This window comes from Eleginops maclovinus, chromosome 22 (assembly GCF_036324505.1).
Source record: "Eleginops maclovinus isolate JMC-PN-2008 ecotype Puerto Natales chromosome 22, JC_Emac_rtc_rv5, whole genome shotgun sequence".
NCBI classification, from domain to species: domain Eukaryota; kingdom Metazoa; phylum Chordata; class Actinopteri; order Perciformes; family Eleginopidae; genus Eleginops; species Eleginops maclovinus.
The window spans coordinates 12,389,885-12,411,435 of NC_086370.1; the positions used below are offsets into that span (position 1 = coordinate 12,389,885).

Consider the following 21,551-nt stretch of genomic DNA (forward strand, 5'->3'; position numbering starts at 1 on the left):
GGAAAGTTTGGATTTGTAGAGGTGTAGTTTCTTGACAGGTCTGCAAGAAGTTTCCAGACTAAGCTGGCAATGACACATTCAAAACGAAGGCCAGTGTTATTTCAGTATCATGGGCCACATTTTCCATATTCAGTAACAGTGTGACAAGATCTCTGGGTGACGTGTTGAAGATGTAAATGTCTGTTTGAAGCAGCAGTTGAATCTATTATATGAACCATGAGAATGTACTGCCATTTCCCCTTCAAGATTTCACATCCTGCTTTCTACAATTATTGAAACACAAATTTGACTCAAGATATGTTAAAGTGAAATTAAAATATTCTACTATTCTATTTCCCTTGAATAGTTGAAACGTTTAGAGACTTTAGTGATTATGTTTGCCACACTATCACTGTTATAATAACCAAACTAAAGTGTGCCAACAGAGACTTATTTGGTTCCCTATTTCTTATTCTGTGGTTCCCAATGCTCAGTGAATGCCTAAAAGTGACCTCTCATGTAATGCAGTGTAGTCTGGCCAGCAGCAAAACACAACAAGTGAATGTTCTTGCATTCAGATCACCCACCTATCCATTTTCACTTTAAAAAACAGTGAAATGGTAGCTTGCATATCTGAACTACTTCACAGCTGAATAAATGATCTCCTCAGAGCATCACTAACTGCAAAAATAGCACTCAGTATAGATGAATAAATAATGCTGCTACAGCCAAAAGCCAAAAAAATGCATCCCTTGATAACAACATGGAAGTTGTCATGGATGGCTGCATATTTTATATTATTTTGGCAGTAAAAAGACACCAAGATGAGGGCAGTGTAGAAAGAAATATGGGGATACTAGGGCATAAGGCAGAGAGAATAGCCCCTACAGCAACACAGGACAGAGCCACTTTTCAGTCCCAGAGCTGGTTTGGGGTTAGGGCGACTGCTGGCAAGCTTCTTGTGTTGCATTGAATTCCATTAAAGAAAGTGTTTCTGCTGAACACTAAAGCTGATGGTAAAACAAAACTCAAATTAGCTCGAACTGAGGCCAAAGGAAGTTGTTTTGCAAAGGTTGTGTATTGGAATTGAGGTAGGAATGGATAATAAGCAACTGTGAGCAACGCATTCTTAATAACTCTGTCCAATTAAAACACTAAAAAGGACAAGGATGTCATAGAAATGTAATTCAATCATAACGTGAGCAGCTAATGGCAAACAGGATTTAACTACAGCAGTGAATGAAGCAATGAGCCTATTTAACATCCCTTAATAATCACACATTGCTTTTGTCATTATTCCTCTTGGTGTAACCTGCTTTTATTTATGAACATGTTCACATTATAAGAAACAAAGACACTAAAGAAACAGATGATGAGGTCTTGGGAGGATCAGTAAAACAATGCAAATATGGCTGAGCATTGTATCACAGACATTACATAGGATCTCATAGGCAAGATCTTTCTGATTGGCTGAATATGCCTACCATTGTGTTGTTGTCTGTTGTTTTTATTTTTGTTGAATCTGATAGAGCAGGTCATCTGTTGTAGAAGTTCTGGGAGTTTAACGACATTGAAAAAAAGAAGAATTTTTGGGCCAATATTTTTGAAATGGGTGTTTTATTTGCTGCCAGCAAGATCTTTGAGTTTGGTATGATATTTACTTAGCTTGTCAGGAATATTGGAATCATCATTTGGATTTTGGATTTGAACTTTTTACTTACACTATACTCTGTTTCTTGGGAAGACATGAGATATGCTAAAAGTTCTGTGAGAAACGAAGCTGTGTCAAGGAGACTAGGGTACAGTATCTGGTATTCTGTAGATGAAGCCACAGAGAGACTTTGAGGATGCAGCCAGGAAGCACACCAGTATAGACAGGTGACATTTTTACTTCAGTGATTTTCCCAGCATGGACTTTCATGTGAGTACAGAGCTCAGCTCAGTTAGTGATGTGTCTAGTGCTTCACTGATGATTTATGTTTTTCTGGCTTTGAGGATTCACATAGCTCTCCTAGGACACTACAGAGTTAGATACTTGTAATATTTTGCCTCTGACTCTGTATCCTACCTTAAATCCTTCAGCCAGCTTGCTGAATAAAGTTTGTGAAAACAAGTTTTTGCTAAAATGGTTTACAATAATATACAACTTAGTCTATTTATGGCCACAGAAGTCAAACCTTTCACTATATCTCCCCTATCCTGTTGTGGAATTTAAGATAACCCATTTTCCTTTTTAAAACAGCAAAAGCCACAAAGCTGCTTTTTATTTCTGGTAGCAAGCACAGAGAAACAACATTTCATTATAGAGCCTTGAACAGTGGTGAGTGTATGAATGTTGTTTATTTATCTATAAGTACTCTGCATTCAGTAAAACTATATTCAATGTAAGTGTTGATTGGATTGACTGAACCCACGTAGGTCATGTCTTGTCAATCTTGGTTGTAATGCAGACCAATGACAGCAACAGCATTTTGATAATGTTGACATGGAAATGGCTAAAGAAAAAAATAGAAATTCTGAGCTCTTCCTAAACTGACATGTACTTTGTTTGCCAAGAGAAGCAGAATCTGAAATTAACAAATCTGAAAAGAAACAATGACATTCTTTGGCAAATTTTTGGGACAGACTGAACTTGTGGAAATGTTCAGAATTGGGCTTTCTGTAAATGCTGTTACCTTCAATGTGCACAACCACATGTGACATGTCCTCTTTATTCCCAGCACTCACTAGCAGTTTTTACTAGCTCAAAGTAGATTGACCTGTGAGCATTGATTTTATTGTTACTTTCACGGAGCTTTTCTCAGATCTGTACTTGTTGGTATCATTTTCCTCTGCGTTTCAACAGCTCCATTTGATTGTGCTGCATTTTATGTACTGATGTACTTCGCACCTGATTTCAAACATACAACAGGCTTATATTTAACAAAAAAAGAGATGTTACTGACTTTGTGGATTGTTAAGAATGTTATTTTTGAGTTTCTTGCCTTTGTGTTGACCTTAGAAAGAATAGGTAAATGGTAAAGTATGGATTTTCTTAATTGGGTCAATTAAATGTAAGTGTGTTGCAATATTCTATGCAAAGCTCATTCTCCATATGTAAAGCGATACGGACAATAACAATAGCTTGACAGCTTTGTATTTTTACCTCAAAACAACACTGTATACATCACATTAGCTGTAAATGACAGACCATAAGACTCTATCTCTGCAGACTAAATCTGCATGAGCAATAACCTCAATTAAATTGTTTTACTGAATAAAATCTAATTCATTATGGTAATTTAAACTCTCTTTACACTAACTACTTCAGACTGTAACCAATGCTTATGAGCCTGAAGAAACAACCCTTGGTGGTTTGTCCCTTAACTCACTTGCCTCATAAACATTTCAGAGAACCTGAAATCACACTAATATGTGACACAGCAGGTACTTGATGGCACTGTAAAAACAGAATATCATTGCTTAAGGCAAGGTGACAGGGATAATAATCTGCCATCCTTTATGTTTAATATTTAAATCCCAGAGGTGAGGAGAGAAAGATTGCAGTGTCCTTGTTTCCTGTGCCCTCCTTACTCTATCAACTCGACCAGGAGTAATCTGTCAAACAGCAAAGCCCCATTTGCAATCACAATTCATGTTTTCGATTACATCTATGATTGATTACTGTTCAATTAATTTAATAGTATGTAAAGTATAGGATACTTAACCAACATGTTGATGCAATTTTTATCTGCATTGCCAGAATTAACGTGTCATTTGTTTTGCGATTGTTCTCATATCTGATATTGTTCACTTTTTCAGCATATGTTGTATACATTACAACATTGCCTCTCTCATCTCTGTGGTATCTGTGATCATATGTGTTTGCTGTGCGGCTATTAAGAATTCCTTAACTGGCAAACACAGATTCATTTCCCTCTGTTTGCAGCAATTACTCATTTTGTACATGTTTTCTTCCTCCAAACCTGATGGGAATATGCTTTTTATGAGTCAGTTTGGGGAGCTGCAAGATAATATATTGCATTTGTATAAAATGAGCATACGCTTCATACAGCAAAACAGCGTTTACCCCAGAGCCCTAATGTATGCAGTTAAGAGACCGGGAAAGGTCGCATAACTCGTGGGCAGAATAAGGGCTGCGACATATAAATGTATGAAATATGATGTTTTAATGTTATCACCTCAAACATTTAAGTTTCGTGGCAATTACAACATGGCATTTTCACTCTGAATCAGTAATTAATTGTTAACGTTTCTCCCTGACACTTTAACATAATGTCTCTATATTCATTATTTCTCGTATTTTCGGCCTATTTTTATATTTGACATTCTTAGCTGGAAGCTCTCGTTAGATAGGTTTTTGAACATCTGCACAAAGTCAACAGCTAACAATATTGTGGAGAAGAATATTACAATATCTTACAGTTGTAAATAAGTTCACAATTTCAGTTATTTACATTTAAAACAAGTCACACAATGTAGATAGCAATGTTTGCATATCTGAGCGCCAAACCTTAGTTTTATACTTAAGTGCCATATTGTTTAGCGAGAACAGTTCAGCGTATATTACATTGTTTTTAGTGAATATACAGTGTGCGCTAGAGTTAATAATTCAGCCAGCAAGATCTTGTGCAACAATCTAATTATATCTATATTCAAGAGGGATCCAAGGATTTCTCAGCGGGCTCCATGCAGCTGACTGTGTGTGCATAACTGTGGACTTGATTAACAAGTTGTTGAGTCAGCACATACAGTGAAAGTGCTTCAAGCCAACAGACTTTCTAACCTACAGCAAGGTGCTAAAAAGTAACAGAAATTACTGCTGATGGAATATGGTAGATTCTTAGCGGAATTACTTCTGTTTCATTTAATTCTTTTTAGTTCAGGTTTTAAGAAAGAGATAATGCACATGCAGTCACAATTTCGCTGCAATGGTTTGTAAAATGTATTTTACTGTTTTTTTAAATTGACCATATTGAATTAGGAATCAGATGTTGAACAGATTGTTCACATATCAACTCAAAGGCAATAGAAAACTCAAGCCATGGACTTGCCTTAGGAGGATATGACATGATGAGAATAGTTTGTGGAGCTATATAGATAAATGCTTGCTTTTCTCTGTTATACATCCTCGTAAAAGCACTGAAGGTCAATATTTCTACATCTAATGAAGATACCTAAAGCTGGAGAAAATATGGCCAATGCTACAAACAAAAGGGCAGCTCGTTAATCTGGTCACAGTGGGGAAACAAACCAAATTTGAGAACTTAAATGTCTTTCACCAGGATAAGCATACAATATAGAATATGTCAAATCTTAAGGTCAGGCATGTGCTTCATACTGATGTATTTTGATAAGAGCAGTCATCTTAAAATTGATCCTGAAATTACTTGAAACTGACTACTGGCAAGACTATTATTTGCAGAGCTTCTCTTGGGAGAAAGCTTGTAGAGGGCACAATGAGTATAGGGCACGAATCACAGAGGAATACCCACTTGTAAAAAATGAAATGTGTGAATCCTACTGTGAGCAAACAATCAAGGAAAAAGTAACAGAAGCCAGTGACCTTTATGAGAACATCTGTCATCTCGCTCTGGGTTTCTCCACTGGTGGGACTTCAAAGTGGGTCAAATAATGATATTGGGGCTTTGGACATGTGCCCATAAAATCAGTGCTTTATTTTGAATTGTTTTCAAATGACATAAAAAAATGAAATATGTGGGATGAAAGACGTTTCTCTGAATAACTAAACTGACTCTCAGATGATTTTCCTGGGCAGACAGTGTTAGCTAGCGGCAGAGGAACAGGCTAATGAATGTACAGTCTCCAAGTAGCATCCCTGTCCAGCTGGAAGGATTTAGGCTGGAAAATGTAAACGGCCAACACTCTTCCCTCCCTCAGCAACTACTGCCGAATAGTCCCTGGAGCAAGGCACTTAACCCCTTACTTATACTGTTGCTCGGCAACAAGCAGTACAAGACTGATTGCAATGAAGCTCCCTGGTGCAAATGTGAAAGGGATGTAGGTCATTGCAAAAAAAGCTTCATGCACAATCTGCCAAAACATTCTTTGGGCATATAAACATTAAATATGGTATATATGCAATGCAATACCACAATGGTATCAGTCTCCTCTCGCTGCCTGTGTAGGAGGAGGAGGAGGAGGAGGAGGAGGAGGATGGGGCGAGGAGGATGTTAAGAAGAATTGAACTGTGAATTTACACCAATATTCAAAAGGACATGCTACTTGTCAGTTTCATACTTGCATTTTGGATTTCCACAAAAACATGTTTACATGCTTCAATGTTCAAATAACACAAACGTTCTTTCCCATACTCTCAGCATGGCCTACCTGCATTTACCCTCTTTATGAATGCATTTTAGCCGGTCTCTCCTTAAGACCTACTACAGTATTCAAGTTTCTGAATGGCAACATTACCGATAATGCTGTCTCCATTTCATTCTCAGTCAAAGCATTTGTGCTGCAGGGCAGAGTATTACTGTAATGTGTATTTATTTGCTATATGACTAGCCACAAATTAAATATATTAAAGTGTTTAAAAAAGTGTTGGTTCTTAGTGTTTACATCGGTACATTCCTAGTTATAGGACAGTCAGGCTGTTCTTTTCAGTTTTTTATTTCACCCCTCAGTTACCTATACAATCTTTTTCCTTGCCTATGAGAGCTTCAGTTGTTTACACAAGATAATGACTTTGCTTGGCTAATGAATATTTAGTTAGGCGTAATTAAATAATCAATCAGGCAGGCTGTAGCCCCCCCCTCCCTAGCCCAAAGGCCCCTCTGCAGGCGGGGGCTCGCGGGCACGCCTTCAACCCTCACTCAGAGTCTGATCACATTACCTCAGCAACATGTCTCCTCCTGAGCGCGCTTACACCGCCTCAGCTGTCACATCCCCAAGAGAGAGACACTTCTCAGCTCTGATAAGAAACTCCAAAATGATGTTACGAGTCGCCGTCCCAGGGCGGACCAGCTTTTCAACTTAATGGTGAGCATGCACCCTACCGGCACACACGATGTAACCTCACATTAACTGTCAGTCAGCAGAGACGTGCGTTTACCGAGCAGCACGTCGCGGCAGATGGTCCATGTGAGCACCCTACTAGTCAGATTACCGGCCATACAGTAGTAGTAAATCCGAGGCCTTGCAGAATGGGGGCAGAGAGACGCGTCGGCTCAGTTTAATGCTAAGCTCTTGTTTAGTACAAACCCCTTGGCTGCAGGCCTGCTTCAGCTTTATAATGTGTGAGAAGCAGCAGTGCTTGCCAGCCTCTTATTTCACCCTCACTCTAACAGACAGCAGGTGGACTCTCCTGCAACGGGATGTAAAGATTTACTTGTTTAGACCATTCTGAACCTGGTCTGATGTAACCTATAGTTTTACTGACTATTTTGCACTGTTCAGTAACACAGAAGCTCAATCATAGCCTCAAATCAGACACATACAGTACATAACTGAAGGAGTGGATATAAAGGCCTCAGTGCCTGACTGAATGAGACGGCCTCCTCCAATACTGCCAGAAGTGATTAACAATCAAACTCTGCATATTTGTATTACAGAATCTATGATGTAAATTCTGCACAACAGTAAAACATGCCCTACCTTTTCCCAAGAAAAACATCCGACTTGTAATTTAAGTTATTGTATTCCTGGCATTTGTAATAAGCCTTTCGATTGAACGGTCATTTTATCAGAGCCGCACTATAAATCAAAGGGAACCAGGAAATCACAAACATAATTGCAATAATCCACAAAGATTCACAATCCATTGAGTATTTTTAAATACATCTTTCATAATTTATAATAATAGAGTAACTTTCTGCATTTTACGTTTGGTGACCAAACCTTACACCAAATACAATTAAAATGTAACAACACGTTGCTGGATTCTCATTATCATGTGGCTCTATTCTCACCTGGTAAACATACTGATACTTTCAGATTCAGCAGGTGTTGGTTTGTGTTGAGCTGCAGTTTATATTACAGAAAAAGAAGTGGGGGAAAAAAATCTTAACAAAAGAGGTCTGATTATTTTCTGTGTGAGTACACAAGAGCTTTCCAACAAGGGGTAGGGGGTTTGGTGTTGTTTTGTTTTTTTTGTTGCTTGATTGAAGTGAGAGGAACTTCTGTAACTCAAACAGCAACACCTGTTTACACCCAGGAGCAGCTTGTTCATTGTTGATGAACATAAAAAAACATTAAATGAAACTTTTTAATTCAGACAACGTCCTATTCACTAGAGAGCGAAAATCCTAATGCTAATCTAGCAGTGGTTAATGATTAAGGGACGATGCTGCACCATAGACCTGCAGTATTTCTTTCATGCAGGGCTCTTAAGGCTCTCTGTGGCTGAAATAGGTTATACCACAATTCCCCCAAGCGCTGTACAAGTGTTACAAACAAACAAAGACGCACAACCTTGCTTTATTGAGGTTCTCCTCCAGGGCACCAAATAAACAGGAAACACTGCAGTCTATACTACAGGGGGGCTGGTGACTGATGAAGGTATAGCCCCAAACAAAAATGAGCAATTCATAGAGGTGAAGTCACGCTGGTGAATCTGTGCTGCTGCTGGCTCTGGCCTAATTTAACCCAGGGTTATAACTTCTTTGAGGTACTACTGTGTTTGAAACATCCCACAGTTGCACTTTTAAATGCTCCTTGGGGTTATAGGGAAGAAAAAGAACAAAGAAATGTATATTTCTGGAGGTAAAGGTGGAAATGTTAACCATAACTTGTTTTAGTAACCTTTCTGAGATAGAATTCACAATAATATTATTCTCTTTTTGCCACAAGCCAATAAATAAGTAGCTGCTCACTAATGATACGGACATTTTTTGTGTAGAATTTGGTTTTTCCATTGGCTTCAACTACTGAGCATTTAGAGTGAGAAAATTGATGTGGGATTGGTTTTCAGGGTTGCAGGGCAGGGGTGCTCATCAGTGTTCTAACTGATTAGTGTTGATGCAGATAGCTACCCAGGGAGCACGAGTGATCAGTCCGGCAGCGGCTGTGGCCAGCAGCCTGCTGCAGTTTGGCTTACCAGTCCTCCAGTGGCTCAGCACTCACATCAATAGCTCTGTATTGTTCAGTGGAATCCCACTGGTGATTGAACATGGAAAACTAAACAGATTTGTATAGGTTTTGAGGCTTAGCTGCAGGAAATCAGAGTAACTATTATGTTTCACATGACCAAGTAGTGATAATGATTCTGGTCCCACATCAATCTTGTAGCTGAAGTCGTTTTGATTTGTAAATGTGTTCAGAAACACGTCTTTATTCCCAAAACACTTAATGATGATGGTAGTTGACCTCATTCTTCTCTAACCTACTCAGAAATGTGACAGCATCTACCAAATCCATCACCGCGGTCTTTATTGTCAGAAATAGCAGTTAACTTAACGGTGAATGGGCCGAGGAATGAGTACTGTGCCAGTTGATTTAAAGCCTGTTTTTACTTTCAGATGTTTTCAGGCGTATATAACTTTCCAAAGGATTGTTTGGCTTCCAGAATAAATTGGCATGCTGGTGAGAAATGATTCTCCCTTCTCTGACAATTTATTGGTGAGGTTTAAAAAAACACTGTGGACTGCGTAATGGCCATCATAAAGTCTGTCTGTCTCATACCTCATACATCTGTAGTGCTAGCTAGAGGGATATTTGCTTTCTCTTCCTGATTTAATCATTTCAGCAACTTCATTGAGGTGAAGAATAGGGCCCTTTTATTGTTGATGTTCTTGAGGAATAGTAATCATGACAGAAATGCAGTATATTTATACAGTGTAGAAAGCTTACAATTTGAGTTGTTATAGTTATTCTACTTTATTTGACATGCACCAATATCATCTTCAGAGAAGTCATCCCCTATCCCTGAGCAGGCAAACGAGCAGTGTCCTCACAAAACAGTACAATACACCAACAACGTTCAGTGACTGCAGCTGCCCGGATTTAAAAAGTTCTGAATCAAGGAAATGATCATGAGCGGTTACCATACACAAGGAGGGTTTATCTCAAGAGTGTTTTCCTCAACTTACACCTGGGTCTCCTTATACCTGGATAAGTGCCATTTTACTGTAACTAGCAGTTTCACTTCACTCACTGGCTAACGTCTTCATTACCATCTCCGCATTGCGCTGATGGCTTAATGAGTCAAACTTTGCTGCTTGTGTTGAAAAAATTGGAAGTATTTTTTTCTCATTAGAGGGCAAGTTACCTAATGTTTTGAGATGTGGTCTAGTTTATGATTGAGCTGTATTCTGTATGCATTGTTGTGTGAAATAGCTTGTCTAGTGTTTATTCTATAATGACATGTAGCCTATCACGCTGCAAGCAGTTATTTATTTGTTCTTCTAATGATCGTTTTATCTGCTGTTCCTTTTCATGATTCAAAGATGAATTGTCATTTTGAAGTGACAAATAGCGCTCCCAACTACCAAGGGCTGCATGTGGGTACAGTATGTCTCATTAACAGAAATTCAATGCCAAAATCAGTCAATTACATGATGATGGATACCACATTTTATACCAAGGTAAAAAACTAAAAGAGATATTTGCTTTGATTTGAAAATATTGTCATTTATAGTTGTAATTATCTATCATTAGCTGCCTATAGCTAGTGTTATGAAGTGGAACAGGTCACAATGCCCTGTATAATATGTATTTTTGTTTGCTGTGAAAACTGCTTATTCTACGGATTAACTACATTTTACAAGATTACATTTAAACAAATCTTTAACATGATGTGATAATTTGCCTTCGCTCAATATTAATATTCATTCACTTAATTTTAAGCCAGGTTTTTTGATGAAAAAAATTTTTGCAGGCATACACATTTAAGACCCTGATCGAATTTACCAAACTGAAACAATGATTCGCCTCCTGTTCATCGCATAATTGATGAAGGGAGCAAATATTTCAGTAGTTTAGCCCATATGTTGTAGTATGACATACTATAGGAGGTTGATGTGATAATTTGTTGTGTCCTCTTGGTGTCATCAGTCAAGCGAGGATTTACACAGCTCCCTTGATCCATTGCCCTCTACACACCAGCGTGATTGGCATCCTAAAATGTAGGTGAACCTGAGCTATAATGAAAGCAGTTGGTTGTGTGAGACAATTGGTTGACCCCCCCACAAATAAGACCTTGCTTCTGACCCCACGGCCCTTATTACTTGAACCACTCGAGTGAGGGGCCCGCAGTTTAATCCTATCCGATCAATACCTTTAAGGCATCTTAATATCCCAGAAAATCTTTGGGTCTGTTTATCTGAGGAGAGGCCAACAGTATAGATTGCTGTAATGGTAAGAATTAGTATTGAATAAAATTCAGATTAAATGAATTTGAACTGTTGCACAATTAAGAAGGATGAATGTGCTTTTAGGGTCTAAATTGCATTCATCATGCAGACTGTTTGGAGCCGAAACAGCCTCTAGGTGTATCTCTTTGGATTGTACTGAAACAAATTGTATTAGAGGTGCTGAAAAATCAATATTGGGATCAAATGTATTGACTAGAATTTAAACCACTGAGCTTTGCATGTGTGAGGCTTTAGTGCATATCTGTGAACATTTGGAACTGGAAAACAAGGCAGTTTTTCCACCTACATTTTTCATCCTTGGCTACAGTGTTTCTTCTAGCATCCTTCCATTACTCATGCTGCTTGTTGACGTTGCCAGTTTGCTGTCACATGCGTGGTGATATGTGATGGTCTTTTTACCACAGCTGTCTCTCTGCTCCAGTTTTGGATTACAGATCTCGGTGAGACAGCATTGCCGTCATGGTGACCAAGGTCTTATATGGTTAATAGAAAAGGTCTAAATCCATCATAACATTATTGAATTGTGGCAACTACTACCAGCACCACTGCCTCCTGTCTAGGTGCATTGCGGGTGATATAGAAAGCCGGTGTAATTCAATGCAACTGCCACAAAATTCTACCTTTAGCTGCTGCAACTGTTCTGGTAGTCACTGTTTTGGGGCATTTTATAATTAGATATAAGTCTTTTCAATTAGTTAATAGTTTTACTAATGTATTTTTGACAACTGTATGATATTTTTATTACATTTCTGTTTAGTTTTGAACATGTGCCATATTTTATTATGTCAGTTTTTCTTTGTTTGTCACTTTTGCTGCCTATCTTGCCTTGGACATTGAGTTAGACACTGGTTTGAATCTGAAGGAGGCTCCCTGGGTTCAACCTGTATTGGACAATTTGGGGAAGCGCATCAAACTGTAACACCAGTGAAACGTTGAGGAAAATGTTGGGTTGCTTATTTACACATCAAGCAGAGATGGAGATACATTGGCATTTATTTGGAGTTGTGTTTCTGTTTTAATAGCATTCTAAAGTGTGGAAAACTTTGAGCAGAACATAACTTAGTGCGAGGCGGCTAATATGCTGATAGAGATGTGCATGTTACGTGAGGTTTTGTGTTTTATGAAATAACTATAGACTACTTTCTTTATCCTGAGTGGCAAAGAGTTGCTGGAAGAAACACATTTTAATAGCTTTATTTTTATGTTTCCAAGGCAGAGTTTAGGAACATATAATCCCACCCTTGCTGTGTGGTCGATTTATGTTCTTTTGAGTTGCTATTTAAAATCTTACTATGGACACATTTCAGAAGAAATAGACTAGTTAAAATGACCTTTGTTGTGTTTGTAATACAGTGGCATTGATCTGTTTTCTCTTACCTAATATCTAATATACCTCCAGAGCTGCTGGAATGTTTTAAATTGTTGTTATTGGAATTGTTTAATATAAAATAATATGAGAGACATCTCTGTGAAATGTGGATCCTTAAATCACAAAGTATGTTTCAGCTATATTGAAGGAATATTGTTTCTGGTTTCAAAATGAGGTAAAATACAACCTACATTTGTCAAACTAGTCATGAAGGTTGAAACATCAAATGTAGGTGGTTGTTTTTTGTATTACTTAATATATCTCTCTCATAATCATTATGGTATTGACTTTATTTGGATCACATTTTTTTTAGAAACTGAAGAGGTGAAAGAATAAATAAATGTAGCAGGTTGAACAACCAGCCTTGCTGATTTAAAAAAAAAAAAAGAGTCAATTTGTATTGTACAGTGTTGCGTTTTTCCTTCCTAGAACAAACAGACAGGCAATTAAGTAGACTATACTGACAGCCTGGGGTGAAATGATGGTTTTTCACAACAAGTGAGCCATTACACATAATACCATACACCAAAGCAGATTCTTTGTACTGTATGGGTAAACGTGTGTCATAGGCTACGTTCCCAATCAGCATAAACACTCCCAATAATCTCCAGGACGCATGTGATTGATTCCATGAAGTTTTACTGAGAATCTTGTGAAACTGAAAATACAGTAAAATATCCGCATTATTATAAACATTATAATCTGTCATCCGGCAGTAGTAAAATATAGAGCTAATTCAGTTTAGCTACACAATCAAAATGCTAACAGTCTTTAATGCCTCACACAAACTCAGCACTGCTCGATAGGTTAGTGTAAACATATACTCACAGACGTTGCTTTAGCGAAGAGGGAGAAAGAATAGCTGTGTGACGGTAGAACTGAAGACGGCACGGCTCACACAACCGTAGCTGATCACTGCGCTGAGAAACCGGCTTCTTAGCCTATCTCCCAGCATGCACTACGTCTGAGTTGCTATGGTAACCAAAGTAAACAAATGACACTGAACAGTGTTTGTAACAAAAAACGACAGGGGCATAACACTCCCCGCTTGGGGTCTTTAAAGAGCCCACATTAACGAACAGAATCAGTCTTTGGGGAAGATGCAGAACTACTTCTGTAATGGGGCGAAAGAAGGTCTTCTTGGCTCCATCCTTGACGATTTCAGCTTCGACTTTCCGCACCAATCCATCTTCTCCTGGAAAGGTTTTCGTGATGATGCCCATGGGCCATTCATTTCTTTTGGCCTGCTTGTCTTTCAGGAGAACTATGTCTCCTTCTTGGAGGCTCGGCCGTTTTCCTTGCCACTTATGCCGAAGCTGCAATGTTTTGAGGTATTCCTGTTTCCACCTGTTCCAAAACATATCTGCCAGGCCCTGAACTTGCTTCCACTCCTCTCTGAAGAGATCGTTTCCTCAAAGCTGCCTGGTGGAGGAGGAGGCGCAGAGCCTGTCTTGAGGGTCAGAAGCATTGCTGGTGTGAGGATGAGAGGTGATTCCGGGTCCGATGAAACTGGGATGAGCGGCCTGGCATTCATGATTGCAGCTACCTCGGCCATGAGTATAGTCAGAACCTCATGTGTTAAACGAGACCTCTTCTGGTCCAGCAACATGCACTCCAAAATACGGCGGCCGATTGCTTTAACTGATGCGTCTGCAAAGACACAGAGTTCTCTTCTTAGTGCCCCTGCAGTGGAGAAGGACGTATAAGGGCGTGGTATTTGGAGCCCCTCTAGGTCTTGGAGTGACTCTTTCCATCTGGTCCACTCAATCAATCCATGTCTTTGGGTAGAGGCGAGTCCCAATCTTCTGCTTGTGTGGTGAGTTCTCTGAGTATCAGTCTTCCGTGAACCGTGATGGGTGCGAGGAACCCTAAAGGGTCATAGAGGCTATTCACTGTCGAGAGTACCCCTCTGCGGGTGAACGGCTTCTTGTCATCTTCAATCTGAAACGTGAAGGTGTCGTTGCGCATGTTCCAGAACAATCCAAGGCTACGTTGGATAGGCAAGTCATCGACGAAGAGATCTAGGCTGTTGACATCGTTGGAACGATCTTTGGATGGGAATGCTTCGATGACGGCAAGCCGATTTGACGCAATTTTGTGCAGTCTGAGGTTAGAAGCTGCAAGCATCTTCTGTGCTCGCCCAAGGACACTGATGGCTTCTTCCTCGGTGCTAAAGGACTTTAAAGCATCGTCAACATAGAACTCACGGTCAATGAATCTTTTTGCGTCGCTGCCATAGTCGGCCTCTGCTTCCTTAGCTGCCCGTCGCAAACCGTACGCGGCAACGGCAGGTGAAGGGCTGTTCCCAAATAGGTGGACTCGCATCCTGTAGTCCACAATATCAGAGTTGAGGTCGTTGTTCCTATACCACAGGAAGCGGAGAAAGTCCCGGTGGTCCTCCTGTACGACAAAGCAGTGGAACATGTGCTCGATGTCAGCAGTGATTGCTACTTGTTCCTTCCTGAACCTCATGAGAATGCCTAGTAGGCTATTATTAAGGTCGGGGCCAGTGAGCAAAACATCGTTGAGCAATACTCCTCCACACGATGCGCTGCTGTCGAAGACCACGCGGATCTTATCTGGCTTCCTGGGATGATACACGCCGAACAGGGGCAGGTACCAGCTCTCCTGTTCAGGTTTTGTTGGCGGGGCAACCTCTGCATGCGCTCTCTTAAGCATCTTCTCCATAAACTCTAGGAAGTGGGCTTTCATCTGCGGCCGTTTTTCCAGTGAGCGGTGGAGTGATACAAGACGGTCGAGAGCCTGTTTCCTGTTGTTGGGCAGCCGCTGCCTTGGCGACCGAAAAGGTAAAGGTGCAACCCAACTTTTGGAGCTGTCCTGGTGGCATTCAGCGTCCATTATCTGAAGAAACTTCAAATCTTCTATGGATGGAGCAAGTCTGTGGTCGTCAGGAGTACGTGCGAAGATGGTTTGTCCCAGGCTGCCTCGAATGAATGTCGCTGAGCCATACGTGGGGTTTAATGCCAGATGTTTAGGTGCTTGACGGAACGTCTCTTTGACTGTGATCTTGTTGTTGCATGGTTGGAGATGGCTTGTGCGACCGTACTCTAAGTTGGCTGTTTTGTAGCTTCTCGCCTCCAGTGGTCTGTGAGCGTGAGGCAAACGTCACTGATGACGACCCATCCTAGGTCAAGCCTTTGAGCGAACGGTGCATTTCCTGGGCCGCTTATCTGCTCTCGAACCTTGTGAACCTGCAAGATGTCCCTGCCCAATAGGAGGAGTATCTTGGCATCTGGATCGAGAGATGGTATTTTGCCAGCTATACGTTTCAGGTGAGCATGGTGGTATGCTGCATCCGGGGTAGGGATCTCAGCACGGACGTTAGGGATTTGGTTGCACTCGAGGAGTGTGGGCAGAGGAATGCTCAGTTGCTTGTCCACTGGCTCGATAGTGTAACCACTGGCTCTCCTCCCCGCTGTCTCTGTACGTCCCGCACAAGTCTTGAGTGTGTATGAGTAGGAGCATCCGGAGATCTCAAAGACATCGAAGAACTCAGACCGAGCGAGGGACCGATTACTCTGTTCGTCCAGTATGGCATACATCCGCTTGGAGGCCTCTCTGCATCCATTTGGAAAAACACTGACAAGGCAGATCTTGGCACATGCTCTGGCGCTTAGACCTTCCCCGCATACTTGTGTGCATGTCGACTTGACCTCCTGGTCATCCGCTTTGTCCTCCTCCCCGCTGTCCTTTGAAGTGGGAGGGAACGACTTAGATCTCCAGGTAGGTTGGTTGGGGTGTAGTGCAGTCGCATGAGCAGTGCTCTCACACTCTGTACATTTTATCTCAGCAGTGCAGTTCCTTGCGAGATGTTCTGCCGAAGAGCAACAGCGAAAGCAGTTGTAGTGTTCTTTCAAGAGCTGCTTGCGATCCTCTATGCTCTTTTCACGAAAGCCTCTGCATTTTCTTAGAGGGTGAGGCTTTTGGTGTAGGGGGCAATGTTCTTTTGGGTCAATTCGTTCCCTAGCTCCTTTAGGCTCATACTTGGTTGTTCCTGAGACCTGTGTCTTATGAACATATACAGATGTCTTTGTGGGCCTCTCCCATTTGCTCTTTTTCTCTGTTGGAGCTTGCATGAAGAGGTTAAAGCCTGGGTCTGCACGAGCCTTTGCCTCTGTGTAGATGAAGTCTACCAGTACAAAGAAAGGTGGGAAGCTGACAGAATGTTCACGTTTGTATCTTGTTCCAAAGTATAGCCACTTCTCTTGTAAGTTGTATGGGAGTTTCTCAATAATGGGCTTAATTCCTCTAGAGGTGTCCAAATATGCCAAGCCTGTGAGGAAGCCATCTTCCTTGGCGGCCTGTAGTTCTGACAACAGGTCAGCTAGATCCCGGAGACTCTGTGGATCTTTTGTTGTGACCTTTGGAAAGTTTTCCAGTTTGTTGAACAGAGCCTGTTCGACGACCTCTGGTGAGCCAAATAGTTCATCGAGACGCTCCCACGCCATGCTCCCTCTTGATGTTGACTGCTTTTATTCTTCTTACCTGTTCTGCTGACTCTTTTCCCAAATACTTGGTTAGGAGGTCGAGTTCTTCTGCAGCAGACTGGTCTAGACCGGCGATAGTATTTCCGAATGATGTTTTCCAGGCCCAATAGTTCATTGGCTGGTCATCGTACGGGTTGAGACCTGACGTCACCAGACGGTTGCGGGCAAGATATCTAACAAGGTCTCCACTGGTTGATGAGTAGTCGTGGCTGGTTCTGTAAGGCGTCCCATGAACAGGCAGGTACATAGGAAATGGGCAATGCTGATTGAAGGTCTGATGGTCCGGTGGAGGTATTCCACTAGGCTGAGGAGCTGGAGTGGAGTGCGGAGACTGCTTGAAGCTTTGTTGTACTGGTGCCCCGCTTGTCTGGGGAGCCTGAGGAGAGTGGTGAGGTGTGATGGCAGAGGAAGCAGCAGCTTGAGTTTGGCTTTCTTTGAGTGTGTGGAGTGTTGGAGGAGCGTTGTTACCCTCTATTGGGCCTGATGGCCTAATGTTGTATAGGCTGTCTTGCTCTGACACGTAGGTGGCTGTGCGCTGGTGTTTGATAAACTGGGGGTCCCTGTCACTAGCCTCACTGCGTACTTCAAAGCCCATGTCTAATAAACCAGCCATGAGAGTATTCGCCTCTGCTATGGCGGCGTCTTTTTCTTTTCTTCAGTTAATGCATCAAGATTGGCTTGAATACGTGCTTGCTCCACTTTCAGTTCAATTTCTTTTTCCGAATGTGCTGCTCTAGCTTGCGCTGCTTCAGCTTTTGCCTTAGCCTTGATGATGACTATGCTAATTTTTGAGCTAGACGATGAACCAGATGAGCGACTGCTCCTTGAGTGTATAGACTGAGAGTCGTCTTTATTTCCTTTGCTACTGTTGCTACGTTGTGACATTGCGAATCAGCGTTGAGTCAATATCAAGAGAAAGAAGCTAGCGTGAAGCTGTCTGGAAGCTGTAGTGTTAGCCGCTTATCTCTTGATGTGGTGTAGCTCCGTAGGAAGCGATCCTCGTAGCCCCCGTTAGCTGTGTTGCCGTCTTTTCACTGTCATGGGCTACGTTCCCAATCAGCATAAACACTCCCAATAATCTCCAGGACGCATGTGATTGATTCCATGAAGTTTTACTGAGAACCTTGTGAAACTGAAAATACAGCAAAATATCCGCATTATTATAAACAATATAATCTGTCACCCGGCAGTAGTAAAATATAGAGCTAATTCAGTTTAGCTACACAATCAAAATGCTAACAGTCTTTAATGCTCACACAAACTCAGCACTGCTCGATAGGTTAGTGTAAACATATATTCACAGACGTTGCTTTAGCGAAGAGGGAGAAAGAATAGCTGTGTGACGGAAGAACTGAAGACAGCACGGCTCACACAACCGTAGCTAATCACTGCACATCTCCCAGCATGCACTACGTCTGAGTTGCTATGTTAACCAAAGTAAACAAATGACACTGAACAGTGTTTCTAACAAAAAACGACAGGGGCATAACAACGTGGCTGGCAAAAAACTTGATTCTGATTCTGAAGACAAAGTCATTGTATTCATCGTAAATATAAAAAAAAGGTGTTTAAAGCGGTTTTCAATAAAAGTATGGTAAAAATAGATCAACAAATGACTAGTGCAATGCATTCCTCCACTGCTCCTTATAACGCATTTTGAATACATTACTACATACAAAAACAAACACACACGTTTTCTCTTCTTTATTTGAATTTCAATTATGTTTTTCCTCAGATATCGGGTGTGAGCTTTCTGATTCTTTCAGTGAAACATAATAGTCAACCTCTTCTTGTGTAAAAGAGGTGTTCTGGGTGCCCACACGTCTTCATGACAATACTTGCAAACTCATTGACTTCATCATGACACACCACTCCTCCTTTTATTGATATTAGTTTTCCATATTCAGCATGTTATTACTTATCACCATGCAGTTATTCATATCAACCCTTCTGAGGAGATCAAGGAGTTTTTGTCTTGCGGGGAGCCTTCTCTACTTTGTTGTATTATCTTGTGTACACGGATGAAAAGGGCTAGAGGGAGAAAGACAATGCTGTCTGCTTAAACTCATCGCTCTGCGTGACACTGAGGTACCAGGCACCGACAGCAAAGAGAGAATATTTTATCTGACATTGTCAGTCTCTGTAGAAACCTCAAGGAGGCTGAGGCTGCTGTGACACACTTGGTGGTCAGCAGCACTGCATATGATTATGACAGCTATGCTACACTTGCCGAAATCAAAAGTCGAATTGAAAAGAGGAAGAAAATATTTATGCTACAAAAAAATACGTGTTTATGACGGTGCTTGTGCTTTTATCAAGTTTAAAGTTTTAGAAATAACAGAACATTAGAGAAAAAATTGTGTGAAAATCCACTTCCTTTTCATTAATCCCAATTTTTTTTTTCTCAGGCTATTACCATTGTGTGCTTTTCTCATAGACATTGTCACAGCATCTCATGAAGAACCACACATCACATCTACCTCATCCATTCTACAGATGACAGAATTTGAGATTCAGACTCCCAGGCTGACCTGCATTGAATAGGAAGTTGGTGGAAACATGGGTCCATCATTGCTTCACTCGATTGCTGTCTTTGTGGCCGTCCATGTGATCCAATGCCAAGCGGTTTGCGACAGACACGCTTCACTTGAATGGCACCCTAAACAACACGCAATCCAAGTCAATTGGACCCTCGTAGGAAACATATGTAGGAGCGTTTCTGAGTGTTGGGATTCACTGGGGGGAAAGGAGTCAACTACCCCTGTCAGCTTCCCACAGATCTGCCCACTTGAGCTGCAACATGGAGACAAACTGCTGATGTCTGCTGATGAAACACTGAAGTCATACGGCTTCACACTCCTCAATGTGTCAAAAGAAAACTTTGAGAGCTGTTCAACAAATGGGCAAAAAAAAGATCAGTTTCTTTTCCCCCACACTATAAATGGAACAGAGCAAGTTGAGGCCACGTGGTTGGTCCCGGGTCATCATTACTTCATCGCTCTGCATGAGGGAGAAACGCAGCTGTGCCAGCTTGGCCTACGGCTCAACGTGTCTGTTAAAACGCAACTTTGTCAGGGTTCTCCTCTGCTTCGGCTTTGTTCGGGGAGCGGTGTTTGTCAAACAGACCTCCGGGATGGTGCATACCGCTGTCGATGCCACCACCACTACTCTGGGAGTTTTTGTGAAAAGTCTGATGCCTGTTTGGATAACCCATGTGAAAACAAAGGAGTCTGTTTGAGCAATGGATCCACAGATCCAAACCACAGAACATATAAATGTCTGTGTCCTCCACATTTTACAGGTAAGCACCACTGATAACACCTCCTGAGCTCTTGTAACTTTTTAAAATTGGATTCAAAACTGCTGAGATTTAAATCCCCCTGTTAATTTTTGCATATCTTGTGCAATGAATATGCTTGAAATCATATATTATTTGTTACCCTACATCAGAGTAACCAAACACTTTTAAATGTTGTATAATCTAATTGATGCATTTGTCCAAGTTAGTTGTGTCTACAGAAATTATATGGAAAAAACCTTACCCTGACTTTTCAATCAAATATTTCTACGTCAAGTTAATGTCATTCAGCATGTCCCCAACAGATCTAACGCAAACAGAATTAATATTAAAACAGCTTGCATTCCAAATGACAACTTTCTTAGTCTCTTTGCTGCCAACATGTACTGCAGCAATATAATCTATAGCTCTCATTTAGTTTTCAGTTTTTCAACCAAATTTCCAAATAAATACCATCATCTATAGCTTTTGTATATCCCCATGAACTAAATGACCCAGGCATATCTTTTGATGTCTAAATCTGTATGTGTGTTCCTTTGTTGTACTCAACTAACTTGCCATTTGTTTTAGGGGTGAACTGCTCTGAAATCACTGGAAAAGAAAACTGTGACAGAATTTGTGAAAATGGGACATGCGTTCAAGGGTCGCCTGCATCCTTTAAATGCATCTGTGACACAGGATCCTCTGGTAAGCAACTCTTATTCAGTTGGTTGGTTTAAGGTGTATGTGACTTTGACCATGAAACCATACATTGAATGGAATGATACAGCTTTGATCCCTCACATGCAAAGATAGCTAATCAGTATTTTAATTTATTTGAATCTCAGTTCCATAAGCACTACCTTGTCAATTATGTCAAAGGGGCAACCATCTTTAGAACATGTTAAAGCAAAAACATCATTCAACGGCTTTGAACCTGATCCCACCTGATATTTGTCATAATATATGAAGCGGCCACTTCAAATCAAATACCTCGTATTACGACCTTGCAGTTGTAAAAAGCTGCTGCTAAACTGAGCGTGTCACAGTTGGTAAAACAAAAGGTTTACAGCAATCAATTA

At 40.9% G+C, this 21,551-nt stretch overlaps 1 protein-coding gene across 1 annotated transcript in view; it reads left to right on the forward strand.

The window, feature by feature from the left end:
- The first annotated feature begins 6,837 nt into the window (after nucleotides 1–6,837).
- eys (eyes shut homolog) overlaps nucleotides 6,838–21,551 on the forward strand; it is a 142,780-nt gene continuing 128,066 nt past the window's right edge. The window contains exons 1-3 of the mRNA XM_063874989.1: nucleotides 6,838–6,984; nucleotides 19,642–20,493; nucleotides 21,061–21,177. Of these exons, the coding sequence (XP_063731059.1) occupies nucleotides 19,752–20,493; nucleotides 21,061–21,177 (859 nt within the window). The 5' untranslated portion in view covers nucleotides 6,838–6,984; nucleotides 19,642–19,751. The remainder of the gene's footprint in view (nucleotides 6,985–19,641; nucleotides 20,494–21,060; nucleotides 21,178–21,551) is intronic.